Raw genomic sequence first — 16,518 nt, 5'->3', positions numbered from 1 at the left:
ACCACTTGGCAGGCCCATTTGCTAAGTGCATTTCCATTTCCCAACTACATGACAAGTGCCAGCCTGGATGTCTTCATTTGCAACATGAAAAAAAAAAAAAAAAAAAAAAAAAAAAAAGGTCCAATTATGTTCTGAGACCTTGGCGAGCTGCCAGCACTGGAGTTGTTTTCATAGCAGGATCAATCTGTGACACTGCCACCCAGGGATGCCAACAGGGCCCTCTGCCCCTTCCTGGCAGACTGTGCCCAGTGTCCTGAGGAAACTGTATTGCTTTGTTGACAATGTCGTGCTCTAGGCAGAACAAAAAGCACTGCACTTCTCTCAAGCCAGTCCAGGTAGCACGGGCTCATACTCTCATGAGCAACTCTGAGGACCTGGTCTGGAGGTGTGCTGGGCTCGGAGAGATGGAGTAATCTGGGTGGTAACAGTGGCACTCTACTTGCCAATAGAAATGGTGTGCTGTGATGCCTCCAAGCACTTCATTCATGCGGCTAATTAAGAGTTTATATCAGTTGGGCTGACTAACCATCCTCAAGCTAGGTCAAGAGGCCCCTGCTGTGACATTAGCTGATAATAGTTTGTTTCTGGCTGGACACTGTGCACGAGTCCTGTGTCCAGCTCACTCGAAACACAAAGCAGGCAACCGGTGAGACTCCATCCTAAGTCAGAGAGATCATTTATGCACTGTCACTCCAGTGCCTTCTTGTCACCTTGTCAGGGCTCTCTGGGAGAGGTCCAGTATTCAGCCTGGAGAGGAGCAGATGCAGGGAAAATAACAGCTCTCTCACCAGACTCTAAAGCTGTGTTTTGTAAAAGAGGGTTCTGTAGACCCACCTAGGGTAAGGAGCAGGCAACATTGGTGATATGACTTGTAGGTTTCTCTCTCTCTCTCTCTCTCTCTCTCTCTCTCTCTCTCTCTCTCTCTCTCTCTCTCCTCTCTCTCTCTCTCCTCTCTCTCTCTCTCTCTCTCTCTCTCTCTCTCTCTCTCTCTCTCTCTCTCTCTCCTCTTTCCTCTCTCTCTCCTCTCTCTCTCTCTCTCTCTCTCTCTCTCTCTCTCTCTCTCTCTCTCTCTCTCTCCTCTCTTCTTGTCTCTCTCTGTGTCTTCCTTTGTGTGTGTGTGTATATGTATACATGTATACAGGCACATGTGTTCAGATATACACACGTCTGTGTGGAGGCCAGAGGACAACCTTAGCTGTTTTCCCTCAAGTGTCATGCACTTGTTTTTCTTAGACATGATCTCTCACATAGGATTTGCCCAGTAGGCAGCAAGCCCCAGGAGTCTGCCTGTCTCCACCTCCCCATCAATGGGATTACAAGTGCACACACCACCATGCTAGGCTATTTTTTTTTCTTTTTTAAATAACAGAGCTATCTCTCCAGCCAACAGAAATAGATTTTGCTAAGACACACACAGATGACGTTGAATCAGGAAGAATAAATACTCATTGTTAAAGCATTTTCTCCTTGGAATGTTATAGTACCCACAAGATGTGCAAGTGTTAAGTCACTTCTAGCAGCAGACAACCAAGTAAAAGCGACATTAGCCAGTGGCTCTGCTGTGCTTGGCTTGGGATGGGCAGCTCAGTAAGATCCCACAGCCTGAAGGGGAGGGGACAAGGCTAATGGCAAAGGCAAGGCTGTGCTAAACCAAGATGGATGCAGAGTCCCACACTGGTCAGGAGAGGTGTTTGAAGACAGCCCTAGGACAAACACATTCCAGGGTGGGCTGGGCGGAAGACTGAGTCTGCCTTGCTTGCCTGCCTGTAGCTCCAGCTTCTGCTTCTCACTCTGAGGAGTAGCCTTAAAGCCTCAGATCCTGCATCTGGGACTCAGTAGTGGCATTTCAGATACTTCCTTAGCTCCCTCTGGTTCCTTCCCATCTGCTCAACTCAGCTTTCCGCCATTGGGGGAGCAGGGCCCCAAGTGCTGTCCTCTCTCTGTTGCCTTCCGGTAACTGTCTCCCAGTTCAGCTGCCATCTCAACATTGGTCCCTGAGTCCAACTTCAGTCCTAGAATTTCCTCTGGGTTCTGGAGTTGTACACCCAATTCACCCCTCATCCTTTCCACTGAGTTGTCTGGTTGGCACCTCAGTCTAGAAAGGATGACCACTCCCCTTCACCCTGAAGGAGCTCCCAGCCATCTTTCCCATCTTAGTAATGGCACACCGTTTCTCCAACAGGACAGGACATAGTCTCATATCTGACCTATCTCATTATTTTATACCCTACATGTGGCTGGCTGCATGTGCTATTAGATGTCTGCAAGATATATATTATATATCCCATTCCTTATTATCACCTTAATGATGCAAAACGCTGCCTTGACCTTTCTTTTTCTCTGCAAAGCAATCCTTCCCCCTCCCCTCTTTCTCTCTCTCTTTCCCTTTCATATTTTGCTGATGGTGAGGAGTCATGGACCCAATCTTCCATGACTTCAAGCAATAACTATATACAAAACATTCTATTGAAAGTCAAGGAGGTGCAAAGAGTCATAAATCATCTGGGCAAAGATGGCTCAAGCTTGTAATTGCAGCCCTCAGGAAGCTGAGACAGGAGGATCAAGAGTGGATGCTAGACTGGGCTACATAAGTGGCCATTTCAAAAAAAAAAAAAATCAAAGATGTATAAACCACAGTCTCTATCCTTAGGATGATATAATTGAAGCATGAAGCCAAATCATTTACATTTTAAATACAAATCAATGGGGCTTGGAATGCGGCTCAGTCAGTAGAGTGTTTGCCTAGCATAAAGGAAGTCCTGGAACTCCTATGCCACATAAACCAAGCATGGTGGCCCACCTTATTGTCTTAGCACTTAGGAAGTGAATACAGGAAGATCAGAACTTCAAAGTCATCTGCAGCTATATGAGTTTGATGCCAACCTGGGACACGTGAGACCCTGCCTCAAAAACACAAAACAAGATCAAAATAAACAAAAAGTCTAATCAATAATAGTTGGGGACCAGTTTAAAAGGTGTGAGTTGTTACAGGAAATACAAGAATAAGCTCGGGATCAGTGGTTTCAATACAAACCATATTGAGGAATACAGAATCTGGAGAGACAAGACGTATGAAAGGCCTCAAAGGATGTTCAGGGGAAAAAAATCAAGAGTACATAGGAGCAGAGTTATTACAGTGGAACAGGGTTATTACAGTGGAGCAGGGTTATGACAGTGGAGCAGGGTTATGACAGTGGAGCAGGGTTATGACAGTGGAGCAGGGTTATTACAGTGGAGCAGGGTTATTATACTGGAGCAGGGTTATTACACTGGAGCAGGGTTATTACACTTGAGCAGGGTTATTCCAGTGGAGCAGGGTTATTCCAGTGGAGCAAGGTTATTACACTGTGGCTGGGTTATTACAGTGGAGCAGGGTTATTCCAGTGGATCAGGGTTATTCCAGTGGAGCAGGGTTATTACACTGTGGCTGGGTTATTACACTGGGGCAGGGTTATTACAGTGGGGGCAGGGTTATTACAGTGGAGCAGGGTTATTAAAAGTGTGGTGGTGCACTCCTTTAATTCCAGCACCTTCGAGGCAGAGGCAGAAGGATTTTTTGCGAGTTAAAGGCCAGCTTTGTCTATAGAGTAAATTCCAGCCCTAACTATGGCTACATCATAAAACAAAAATGAAAGAGATAGAAGAACGCAGCACACAAAGGTGTGAGAACAGAACGGGTGGGGAATGGTGAATTACTGGGCCGTAAAGGAGGCAGAAGGGGAGCATTCCCATGATTGGTGAAGAACTGGGGTGTATTTCTTGTCTGACGTTGAGAGCACAAGGTCAAGTGAGTCCCCCGGCCTTGGCCTCTGCCCACCCACAAACCTCATCCTGCAGATGAAGGAGCGTCGGGAGCCCATGCACATGCGCATGGACGACTGCTGGCCTTCCTTCTTCACTGTCCCGGTCTTCAGGTCCAGGATGCGGCCTGAGGGAGAGAAGCACATGTGTGAGATTAGGACTGAGGAGGAAGGGGCAGGTCTCCATGGCTCTGCCACGCCAGGACAAGCTGGACATAGCTGAACGGACTATTTTCTTGGCACCCCCAGTGTTCTTTGGCAGAGTCTCACAGAGACATGGAATCCATACGGTTCACAGGGTCTTGTTTTCTTTAGTGCAATCTCTACTTGTCAGCTGTATTGCTGGATTCCTGAGCCTCAAGTCACTCCAGTCTGGCCACCTCCTCCCTAGCCCCATGACAACAGCCTTTGCCAAGGTGACCGACAACTTCCCCATGGCTGAATCCAAAACACATCTTTCCTTTATTTGATCTGGCTGCTTTGCTGAACTTTGCAAACTATACATGGATCTCTTTTAAAAACCCTACCAAGCCAGGCATGGGGGCACTCCCCTGTAATGCCAGGGCTCAGAAGGCAGTGGCAGGTGGATCTTGAAATGCTCAAGGTCAGCCTGGTTGATATAGTGAGTTCCAGGCAAGTTTAGGATGCACAGGGAGATTACGTCTTAAATAAACAAGCAGCCCTCCCAACCTGGACGTCTCATGACTTCCTGGCACCTCTGCTCTTTTCCTGTGAGTTCTTTCTCTCTCTAGGGGCTCCATCTCCTCCATCTTTTCTTGTCATTGAATACATACACTCCTCGTGCAGTTTTATCCATGCCAAAGTCTTAGAGGTCACCTCTGGATGCCCGTGACCTAGTGTCTTCTCCCCTAGCAGCCATTTCAAGTCCTTTGCTGGTGGAGCTACATCACCAGGAGTTAACTACGCAGCTACAGGGCAGTTTCACTAGCTCCTTCCAAAACAGGCTCCCAAAATCAGCAGGAGTGTCACTAGAAACTCCAATCTAAGCCAGAGAGCTAGACAGTGTCTCTGTCCTTCTCTCTCCCTATTATGCACACAGCCTGTCTTCTGCCTCCCTGGCTTCACTCACCCATCTTACTCTCACTTTAAGGGAAGAAATATTTCAGAATCTCAACGTATGTCTCTGACACCAGTGAGATTTTGTTCTATCCCTTGATCCCTTCCCATTCAGGCATTTTCAATGTCTCCATTCCCTGCTGTCTACAGCTTCCAGGTATAAACAATGTCACACCTCTTTAACAACAGAGAAGAGAGCACATGACCCAGAAGATCCTAGCTTCTCTCTTCATCTGCAGGCAGATTGCTCTATCCACACTCACGGTCTGTAATCTGGCCTCCTCCCAGGGGTGGACCCCTGCAACCTGCCTTTACCCTATAGCTCCCTGGATACCACCCAGTCCAGGCCACAGGGAAATCTCCATGCCAATTGTAAAATATATGCCTTGGCCCGTTTCCTCTTTGTCCCTCTCTTCAACACGACCCTGATAATATTCTTGCCCAGGAACACCAAGACTTCCAATTAGCTCCTCATTTGCAGGGGAGGCTCCCCTTCCTCAGCCCTTACCCTCTGTTGGTGCTGGGCTTTGGACCTTCCCTTTTCCATTTCCCTTGAGAAATCTTTGGGGACACTTGTTCTACTACCTCCTACAGACTGATAACATCATGACACCCATCTCCAGAGGTCAAAGACACTCCCTTTTAACCAAAAGTCTACAGAAGCCCTGAGTCTCCTCTCTTAAACTGGGCTCAGCTTTGGGCTTCCCCTTCTGGCACGAAGGGTACAGTTGTAGAAAGACTCCTTAAGGTAAACCAGTGTTCTAAGTTTGCACGAGTGACCTCAAAGGTCCATGTCTTCAACACTTGGTCCCCAAACTGGCATTATTGAATATGGTGAACCTTTTAAAGTGGGGCCTAGTAGATGGTCCTTAGGTCACTGAGGGTGTGCCCCTGATGATTGTGGGACCATGGGCTAGTCTTCCTTATGTGACCTAGCTTGTGAGTTGGGCAGGTATGCTTTGAAGCACCCCACACACACACACACACACACACACTGTCATTTCACACACCATCAGAGGCCCAAACTGCCATTCCCTGACCGGAACCTCCAAAGCCATGAGCCAGAACAAACATTTTATCTTTAATAATTATTCTAGGTATTTTATCATAGTAGTGGGAAGCTGAGTAACACTACTGGGCAAAATCTCCACCCTTAGTATCTGGCCTCCATTGATATCATCACCGTGGCCTGCATCCAGCAAGAATTCTGCTGAGTGGGCCTAGCAAGAATTCTCTTTACTCTAATGTTTATTCTTAGTAATTCCCCACCCAATTAGTCCTCACCCTTTCTCTGGTTCTACCTTTCTATTTTTCTCCGTTGGAGTCAGAGTACTCTCTCTTCCCTCACTGCAGAACCCACTGTCATTGTTCTTGTACCGTGACCAGTCTTCCTCAGCACGTTGGACAAGCACTACTACTCCATTGCTCAAATCCTCCACTGAAGAGCATGAGGGACTGGAAAGAATACTTGCGGTGCAAGCTGGAGAGCCCAAGTGCAGACCTCAGCACCCATGTAAAATAGCTGGGCATGGCCATTTATGTCTGTAACCCCAGGGTATTGGGGGATAGAGACAGGACTGCTGGGGCTTGATGGCTGCCAGCCTAGATCAAGGTTCAACGAGAGTAAGGTGGAGTGACAGACAGTGAACGTGGGAGTCTTAAACGCAGCCATACCTTTTCTTGAAAATCTCTCATGCTCCCCACCAATGGTCTCCAACATTCACATCCCATACCCCAGTATGAAAGCATACAGCCTGGGGCCTGGCTACTTGGTGCAGTTCATGGCTCCCCAGTGTGCTCCTGGATACTCCCTTGGCCCCAAGCAGCGCCCCCGCCATCCTTGACTGACCCCAAGCATTACATCATGACACCCGCTTGTTACCTCAGTGATCACAAATAGTCATTCAGCACTGACAATTCACTGACCCAAGCACAGAGAAGGCCATTACTACAGGGTGGGAGAGAGACTATGGAGCCAAATAGAAAGCAATGGACTAGGATAGGAAAGAACAGACTTTCAAACAGAGATAAATGCAATGAAAGACACAGTATGAGAAAGTGGCCTGAGAGGCCCCTCCTTCAGGGTCAGGTAAGTGAGTCCCTCTCACTAGAAAGAGAAGGCCGTTGAGAAATACCTTCCCCCAGTTTGGGCCTGGTGAGCTAAAGGAGGAAGGAGATGGAGGAGGATAAGTATGTGCAACCCAGGCCGTCACCTCCCTGGACTGCACTCCTGAGGCATGCTGTGCTTTCCTGAGCTGGCTCTCTGGTACTGTACTGGGACCATTCGGCAAACATGGCTCTGGACTGGGCCTGATCAGCTTGCTCTCCTCACCCCTGCAGTGCTCTGGGACAGGGCCGCCTTCTCTGCAGATGCGGAGCACAGCTCTGTAGATGCATGCTCCATACTGACCCCATCTATACAGAATCACCATCTTATCCACTGCGGAGGGACACCGCTAAGCAAGGTGTGCACTCAGACTTCAGCTCCCTCTGGAGGCGACACTGAACTTGAAAGCTGAGTGATCTTGCAGAGCGGAGCTGGAACTCTGCTGACTGTGCTGTCTGCTCCTCCGGTTTTGACACCTGTCTGTCTCACTCACAGACAGCATCTTTTACAGCCCCTTTTAGTGTAAACCATCACATGCTTTATCATCAACCAAATGGCAAAAGGTTTCAGCTGCGAAGCAGGAGGCAGGCGGGTCTGTCAGATTCCAGAGTGCTCTGAAAATAAATCCCAGCTGCGAAGTTCGCTCATGGTGCAACAGGGGGAAATGAATAAACACATCTCCACGAGCTGCTGTGGGGACCCTGAGAGACAACTGCCCCCAACGTTTGTTTCTCCACGTGCTTCTTGGGTTTCCTTGGACCCAGTGAGCCCCGACTCCAGGCTCCTCAGGAATGCAAGCACGCTGGACATGTCGTGTAGGTGTGTTCCTCAGAGGGATGTATGAACTGGATCTGACAACTGTAGCAGTGGAGATGTAGGAAGGCAGGTGGCCATGCCTGGCACTGGGTCCTGAATCCCAGTGCGAGATGGTATGAATGTATCTTTGCTCACAGGCCCTGGGGCTTGGGCTGGCTCATGATCGGGCTTCAGCAGGAATGAACATGGAGCCCACGCTGATGTTTAACTCTTCTGACCCACGACGCCTGGGGGCTGTCTGGTTTGGATGTCCCAGGCTGGTCCCAACAGCTACCTGGCAGCAGTCAGTCGAGGCCAGTGCTGACTTCTTCAGCATCCCTCCTCTACCTCCATCCTCCTCCTCGTGGACAGGATGACTGTTTTCTTGAAGTTCTGGGCACTGAACCCAGAGCCTTCCTCATGCTAGGCGAGCACTCTCCTGCTGAGCAACATCTCTAGCCCAAGGTGGCAGGACTTGTTCTCTCACACCTGTGTCTGGCTCATCCTACCTCTCGCCTCCTATCCTGTTCTCCTTGGCTGGACCCCCAGTCACCTCTGTTTTCCTCATGCCTGGTCCATGCCCCCTTCTCTCCTTCCCATAGGGTCTCTTTGTGCCCTCTAAATGCCCACCCCCCGGAAACAAGCTGCCCTGTGAACAGTCAGCCCTTCCCAGAGATTCCCTCAGCCAATGCCTCAGTAAGAACCAGGCTGACCTCTTGCTGTCCGAGCAGCCGTCCCCCGGGACGGAACGCTCTTGCTTACACACACACAGACTCGCTCTCTCCCTCAGACCTCTGCCGATTCTCTTCTTGCATCTGCTGTGCCTCCTCCCTGCCACCCCTCTGTGACTTCAGTCTTCCAGAAACAGTCACCCTTCCTCCCCCACTTAAAACCGTTTTTGTTTGTTTGTTTTAGAGATGCTGGGGCCAGAGTTCAGGACTTTGCACAGACTCAGCAAGCATTCTGCTCCTCAGCCGTATCTCAAACTATTCCTCTTTTACTTTAGAATCTGGCAAATCACTCTCTTTCTCCTCACTTCAAGACCTGCCATCATGCCATCATGCCCTGCAGTCTCAGAGTCCATGTCCTAACATCCCCCACTCAGTGCTCAGTCTCCCGCACCCGGAGTCTTCAGGTCTCCAGGAGGCCCCTCCCTTGTCATCACACCCCTTGTTTCTCATGTGGAATCTGATCTCAGTAGCATCCCTGCGTCACAGCTTCCAACCTGCTATCACTCTCAGTCCGGTTTGCCCGTGCTATGGTTTCAATATGAAATGTCCTCCACAGATTTTGTGTTTGAACACTTGCTCCCCAGCTGACAGTGCTGTCTGGGAATGTTCCGAAGTCTTTGTGACATGGGGCCTAGGCCACTGGAGGCCATTCTTGAGGGTTATAGCCGGGCCCTGCTTCAGGTCTGACTCTGTTTGCTGGTCTGGCCATTGTGTAAGCAGCTAGGCCATATGCTTCTACCACCATGAACCCCAGCATGATTTTACCTCTATGATGGACTCAAACTGTGAACTAACATAAGCCCTTCCTCTCCGAAGCTGCTTCTGTTAAGCACTTTTTTTTCCCAGAGATGAGTCAAGTGACTAATACATGCCATTTCCCTGTTCTCTGAACTCTGTGAGCATCCAGTCCTGCGGGCATCCATTTCCTAGTACAAACAGGAGGAGCTTCTCTGTGGCCCTGGCACCCAGTCAGCTAAGCCAGCAGGGCCTCAAGTCACGCAACAGCTGCCTTTACCACAGGAGCCCCAGGCACTTTCCAATACATCTGGAAATAGATCTCTTCCTGGACCTGTTATACAGAGAGCTGGCAGTGAGTGAGAACAGTGAAGCGTGATATTTCAAAAGGAACGCGGCAGAAGGGTCCAAGACAGAGCTGCTCCACATGGCAGGTATGGGAGTTTGAACAGGTCACTTACTTTCTCTGAGTCTCAGTTTCTTGGGCTGGAAAATAGAGTCACATCCTACTTTACAGGGTTTTATGAAGAACATCTGATTTATGCAAGGGGTTCACTGGGGGCTAGAGTGCAGTGTTGGCAGGTTCTAGGCAACAATTTGTGAGCCCAGAGAGGACAGACTAATGGACTAGAAAGCCACAATAGGGTTCATCTCTCAAGGCCTCTGGTGTGGTCCAGCCCCTGCCCCTGGCTTCTCTGGGAGACAGGCCATTAAGCCAGCCTCAGAATAGGAAGAACTTGTCCTCAGGCTGAGAGTTATATGAACTTAGTCTAGGATTTTTCTCCTGAGATGCTTTTCTGTTCTGTAAGTAACACGAGAACTGTAGAAAAATTCCACCACCCACCCACACCCATACCCATATATACATACACCCATCAAGTAAAATCCCAGACAATCTTCTACAGAGAAAAACACACACTTTTTTTTTATGTAGGCGTACTTACTGTCAATCTTTTTCTCTACATACTTGCTCTTTATTTTAATTAGCTGAGGTCTCGTGGGTACATTTTCCCACTTCATGTCACTTAGCATAAACTAATAAAGGTTTTTATAACAAATCTCATTTTCATGGTTTTATAATATTATTTTGCATGGAGAATTTACTATTGAACATTTAAGTTATTCCCAAGTTTTCCATATGGTAAGGCTGCTGTGGTGAACATCTATATGCACATGCATGTTTTCATGTTGGTCCACATGCATGCACACAAACATATATGTGTATGTATGTATGTTTGTGTATATGTACATGTGTGAATGTATTTGTAAGTGTGTACATGTATGCATATGCTCATGTTTCTATAGCTGTGTGTATATCTGTATGTGTATATGTATGGTGTTTGTATTTGTGTGTGTATACACATGTGTTTATATGTGTGCATGTGCCTATATGCATATGTGTGTGCGCTTGTATATATATGTACACATGTATGCACACATATGTGTTTGCATATGTGTATATGTATATTTGTGTCTACACATGTGGATATGTGTTTGTATATGGGTAATATATGTGTATGTACAAATGTACATATTCCTATGTATATATATGTTTCAGCTTAGGATGAGTTCTCCACCATGCAACCACGGCATCACTAGACTAACCTTACAACTCTTCATCCCAAACCTCCAAAGATCATGATGAGCTTCATTCTCAACACTTCAGTGTTCAGTTAGGGTTTTATTGATGTGAAGAGACACCATGACCATGGCAACTCTTATAAAGGAAACCTTTAATTGGGACTGGCTTACAGTTTAGAAGTTAAGTCCATTATCATTATGGCAGGAAGCATGGAGGCATTCAGGCAGACATGGTGCTGGAGAGGTAGCTGAGAATTTACATCCAGATCCTCAGTCAATAGGAAGAGAAAGTGGCACTGGGCCTGGCTTGAGCATTTGAAACCCCAAAGCCCACCCCCAGTGACATACTTCCTCCAACAAAGGCCACACCTCCTAATAGTGCTATTCCCTGTGAACCTATGTGGTCATTTTCACTCAAACTACCACACCCAGGAAATGGGGATAAAAATGACACTCATCTACCTTAATGTTTTGAACTATAATTTTTCTCAGATAGTTAAAAAGCAGGAAATGCTTGAGAACTAGGGTCAGCTAAAATCTGGCCCACCATCTGCTTTTGTAAATAAAGTTTTAATGAAAAACAGTCCTGTCTACTCATTTGTTTCTGATCCATGGCTACATCCAAACTACAACGACCAAGTTGAGTGATCATGGCAGAGACTACATAGTTCACAAAGATATCCATCACCTGACCCTGTACTGAGAGACATTTTAAAGACTCTAGGGCAGAATGCCTTTTCCTGTGAGCATATGCCCCGTCCATAATGCTTTTGGCAAGCCGGCTTTTAAGTTTTATTTTTCTTAGTGGTGACTTTTTGAAAAAGAAGAATCAGAGGTTTGTCTTGGATAGGATTACAAAAGAAGACTCTGTGCACATAAAAATGCTCCCCAGGCTACAAGAAAAATATAAATATAAATTAGAAATATTTCATCAAAAGAACCTTGAGAAAACCAGAAACATCTTATCTTGGTTTTAAAAGGAAAACCAAGATAGCAAGGGAGAAAAATAAGAAAAAAAAATATTTAGTGACAAAAACAAAGTCATAACTACCCCCGCCCCAACATAACAATATTTGATGTGGTTCCAAAAAAACATGTGGCCCCATGAAACGGGGAACCAGGGGTTGAAGAGGCTTTCATTGGTGTTTCAGTGACAACGTGTTCCCTTTCTCAGAAGGTTGACCCCCACCATCCCAACAGCTGTACACACAGGAAAAAACACCCTGACCCCGCACCAGAACCCAAGCAGTGTGTGCAGTTAGCCTGGGAGAGCACAGGGAACAGGCCCTCTACCCCTAAAGGTGTGTTTTAACCTACTGGGTTGCTATAACCAAATGCCTGTCTTAGACAGGGTAATTTGTAAGCAGTTGACTATTGTTCACAGTTCTGGAGACTGAGAAATTCAAGAGCAGGGCAGTGACAGATTTGGTGTCTGATGAAGGCCTGTTCTCCATAGATACCATCTTACCAGTGCATCTTTGTGAGGAGAAAGAGGCAAGCAGGCTTCCACGAATCTTTCTCATCAGAGCATTGGGGTCTGAACCCCAAATATCCCCACAGGCCCATGTTTTGAATGCTTATTCTGAAACTGACCCCGTTGGGGGTACGATCTAGAACCTCTGGGACACAGGGCTTCACTGGGGGGAAGTGGGCCACTAGGGGTGGGCCTTGAAAGTGGTACCCAGTTCCTGGTCCTGCCTGGCTCTGTTGTCTGTCTGTGGTGAGATTAAGCAGCTGTCTCCGGCACACAGTCCTGATGCCACTGGTAACCAGCTGATGGACCAGGCCATCATGGGCTAAATTTTCTGAAATTCTAAGACAAAGTGAACATTTCTTTAAGTTGTTTCTGCTGGGTATTCTGATCCCATCAGGCCCTCGTAGGGTAGTCACACTTACAGGCCCTATCTCAAGGCTCCCAGTGAGGGTCCATTTCAACATGGGAATTCAGACCACAGCAGGTGGGGACAGCTTCCTCATACTTCATAACATACGGCAGATATTCAGGGCAATGCGCCAATCCGTTCTCCAGTTCTAGTCAAGCCAGTTTCTCTCCAAAGCAAAGGAAGAGAGCACGGATAGGCAGCAGAGCTGTGTGGAGACATTGCTATTCTATCTACCAGGTTCTTCCTACTGCAAAGCTTTTTTTAGGATGGTGCTCAGGCCCAGTTCCATTTATTATGAACATGGAACAAGGAGCTGCCATCTTCTCCCAAGAGCTCACCACTGATAGGAATTCTAACCATGCCCCCGTGATGGCGTATGCCCTGGCGAGACACCAAGGCATTTCCGCCTAGTCATTCCCAGGCCTTACGTCCTACATAATCTATGTGCTATGTGGTCATGTTATTTGCACGCAGCATGATCACGTGATCTATGCACATGCGTGGAGTAGCCACGTGGGCCCATGTGCGCATGCGCGGGGGTAGTCCATAAAAGGCGGGTCCCACATAGTCCTCCCTCTCTCTGCACAGGTCTTTTCAGCAGGCCTGACCACACTCTCTTCTGTCCCTCCCTTCTCCTAATAAAACTTATAGTGGGTTCTGTTGTGCCTCATGACTTTTCCTCGCAGGGTAAAATCGCCGCGTAAAACCAACAACCACCCTGACCACAGAAACTGGTTGAGGGCTAAGCACCTGATGCAAGATGGTCTCTCTTCTGTCACCACCTAAGCACCTCACCCACCTTCTGTCACAGCGATTGGTTCTAAGACTGCTATTCTAAGCAGGCCAGAGTCCTCCTCAGACACAATGTAAGCTTTACCATCATTCCATCTCTTTTCCTTTTGGGGTCTGAGTGTGACTCTTCCAGCAGCAATGCCTCATGGGAAAACTGGGTTTATAACGTCAAAAGAGCAGTAAAAACACAAAACCTGGTGGCGTTCGTGTCTTAGAGCCAACGAATTGGCCCTCCCCGCTTTGTGTGCAAATCACAAGTTCAGTTTTAGTTTTCTCCATTTTCGGTCCAACAGCCATGATTAATAGGAGGTTCTTCGGTTGTGGTGGTTTGAATTAGAATGCTCCACAGGCTCATATATTTGCATGCTTAGTCCCCAGTTGATGAACTGTTTGGAAGGATTAGGAGGTGTGGCCTTGTTGGAGGAGGTGTGCCACTTGGGGTGGGCTTTGAAGTTTAAAAGGCCCATGTCAGGCCCAATGTGGTGGTTTGAATGAAAATGTCCCCCACAGGCTCATAGTGAGAGGCATTATTAGAAGGTGTGGCCTTGCTGGGGGAAGTGTGTCACAGGGGGTTGGCTTTGAGGTTTCAAATGCTGAAGTCAGGCCCAGTGTCATTTCCTCTTCCTGTCACCTGAAGATCTGGATGTAAAACTCTAATCTACCTCTCCAGCATCATGTCTGCTTGTGTGCCTCCATGATTCCTGCTATTACGATAATGGAATAAAACTCGGAACTGCAAGCCACCCCAGGTCAATGCTTTCCTTTATAAGAGTTTCTGTGGTGATGGTGTCTCTTTACAGCAATAGAAACCCTAAGACAACCAGTATCTGTCTGTCTATCTGTCTGTCTCCCTGTCTCCCTGCTGCCTATGGACCAGATGCAAACTATTCCTTCAGCACCACACCTGTCTGCTTCCTGCCATGATGATAATGGACTAACCCTCTGAAACTGTAAGCAAGTCCCCAATTAAATGACTTCTTGTATACTTGTCTAGGTCATGGTGTCTCTTCACAGCAGTAGAACATGGATTAAATCCCTGGCCTTTAACAGAAAAGAACTAGAGAATTAACCACACAGTGTATACAAGGGCAAATATCACACAATAAATGTCTACACATGTAATTCTGTGTGAACTGTAAAATAAACTTAGGAGGTAGCTCAGAGTGCTCTACCCAGGATGAACAGTGTTCTAGTTATCTTCACCTGTCAAGATGACACAGCCTATAATCATCCCAAGAAGTCTCAATTGAAGGATTGGCCAGATCGGATTATCAATGAGCAATTGTCTTTCTTGATTGGGGATAGATGTGGGAGAGCCCAAACCCACTGTGGCCATCACCATCCCTAGGCAGGTGGACTTGAACTATATGAGAAAGCTAGCTGAGCATGAGCCAGAGAGAGAGCTAGGAAGTGACATTCCTCCAGCAGTTTTAGCAATCTACAAAAGCTAAGCTCCTGACTTCTCAACAACCATGAGTCACCAGAGGCCCCTCCTAGTACCTCAGGTTCCTGCCTGGAGTTCTTGCCCTGACTTCCCTCAATGATGGGTTATAACCTGGGAATTACAAGATGAAATAAACCCCTTTCTTTCCTAAGCTGATTTTGGTAAGAGTGTTTTCTCACAGCAACAGAAAGCAAACCAGAACAAGCATGGAGAGGGATATTTAGAAGTCAGCCTCAGAGGAAAAAAAAAAAATACCTTACCACTCACATGCCAGAAACTGTCGGTAAAGCACAGAGGTAAAGGAAAACAGATTAATTCTCTGTAGCTTACTATTGTGAATACGGTATGGGCAGTGAAGTTCCCTGCTGCCTGTGCCCTAGACAGACATCCTCAACAATGTCCCCTCCTTGGTCATACCAATAGACTTTATTTTTCCATGAGGAAACTGAAGTCCAGATACATTCAACAACTCAAGAAGGATGGTTTCACAGCTAAGGAGTAGGGAGTTGGGCTATTAACCACACAGTCCAACATAAGAGCTTGATGCCCCATAGCAGAAGATGAGAAAGTACCCATCAGACACAGCAGATGGGCACTGGGGGGGGGGGGGGCGGGATAGGAAGTCAGCCATCTGCAGGGGACTGTGGCTAGACTGTGTCTGTTTCAGGATCAGAGACCTAGACGAGGGAAATCTGGCTTTGGTTTGCTTTGGCAATTCTTCCTGTGCATTTGTTTACTGCCTTTTGATTTTTCCTTTTGACTTAATAGAGTCCTTTGGACCATTCTAGTCTGTCTCAGCAGTTCTTAGGAGAGTGGGGTCAGGGAGGTAGAGGTTTACATGTCCATTTGGGTGGGGTTACAGAAAGAGCAGTGCTCTCAAAACCGGAAGTGGTCCAGGCAGTTAGTTTTCATTCTCAAAACATGGTACTGTGAGCAACAGATAATCCACCCAGTCACCCTGTGCAAAGGAAGAATCCAAGTGAGAAAGGAGCCCCACCTCACAGATGATAAGCAGCTCAGGCAGCCTCTTGGCTCTCGCTCAAGCCTGTCTGCTCGTAGACAGGGCTTCAGTTTATTTGTAGGGATAGAGGATAATGCTATAAAAGCTCCTAAAAACTAAGTATGCCATCAATGCAGTACCTGCTCCCGGGAGGGAAGAGAATGCAGCTGGACTTGATCACTGAGGGTTCAAGTTCATGTGAGTTCAGTTCAGCAAGGGGGGTGGGGAGCGGCTAACACTCATGCACAGTTCGGAAGCTCCAGTCTTCCCCAGACACGTTTTCCGGGCCCAGCTGGAGTTGTTGGCTGTACCTGCTATTCTTTTGGCCTGAACTCCTTGCAGGCCAGCACTCACTAAGAACCCTGCACGCGCCACATTTACAGGTTCAGTTTGCAGCAAATGCTTGGAGACGAACATGAAGCTGAAATCCTAAGAAGGGAGAAAGCCTTTCCTTTTCTCATCCTCTCTGAAATCCCTGCTCTGGAAGGAAGGCCTTTCTTTCTCATGTCCTCATCAACACACCCAAGCGTATCAGCTCTCAAACACTTCTCTACTCTCAACCCACTCCAATGG

The 16,518-nt window shown here is 47.4% G+C and overlaps 1 protein-coding gene across 1 annotated transcript in view; it reads right to left on the bottom strand.

Moving 5' to 3' along the window:
* Arnt2 (aryl hydrocarbon receptor nuclear translocator 2) overlaps window positions 1–16,518 on the bottom strand; it is a 162,282-nt gene that overhangs the window by 61,454 nt on the left and 84,310 nt on the right. The window contains 1 exon segment of the mRNA XM_059271971.1: window positions 3,826–3,928. Within this exon segment, the coding sequence (XP_059127954.1) occupies window positions 3,826–3,928 (103 nt within the window).

Source organism: Peromyscus eremicus, chromosome 1 (assembly GCF_949786415.1).
Source record: "Peromyscus eremicus chromosome 1, PerEre_H2_v1, whole genome shotgun sequence".
In the NCBI taxonomy this organism is placed as follows: domain Eukaryota; kingdom Metazoa; phylum Chordata; class Mammalia; order Rodentia; family Cricetidae; genus Peromyscus; species Peromyscus eremicus.
Note: the sequence above shows the minus strand (reverse complement) of the source record. Positions and strands in the feature narration are given on the sequence as shown.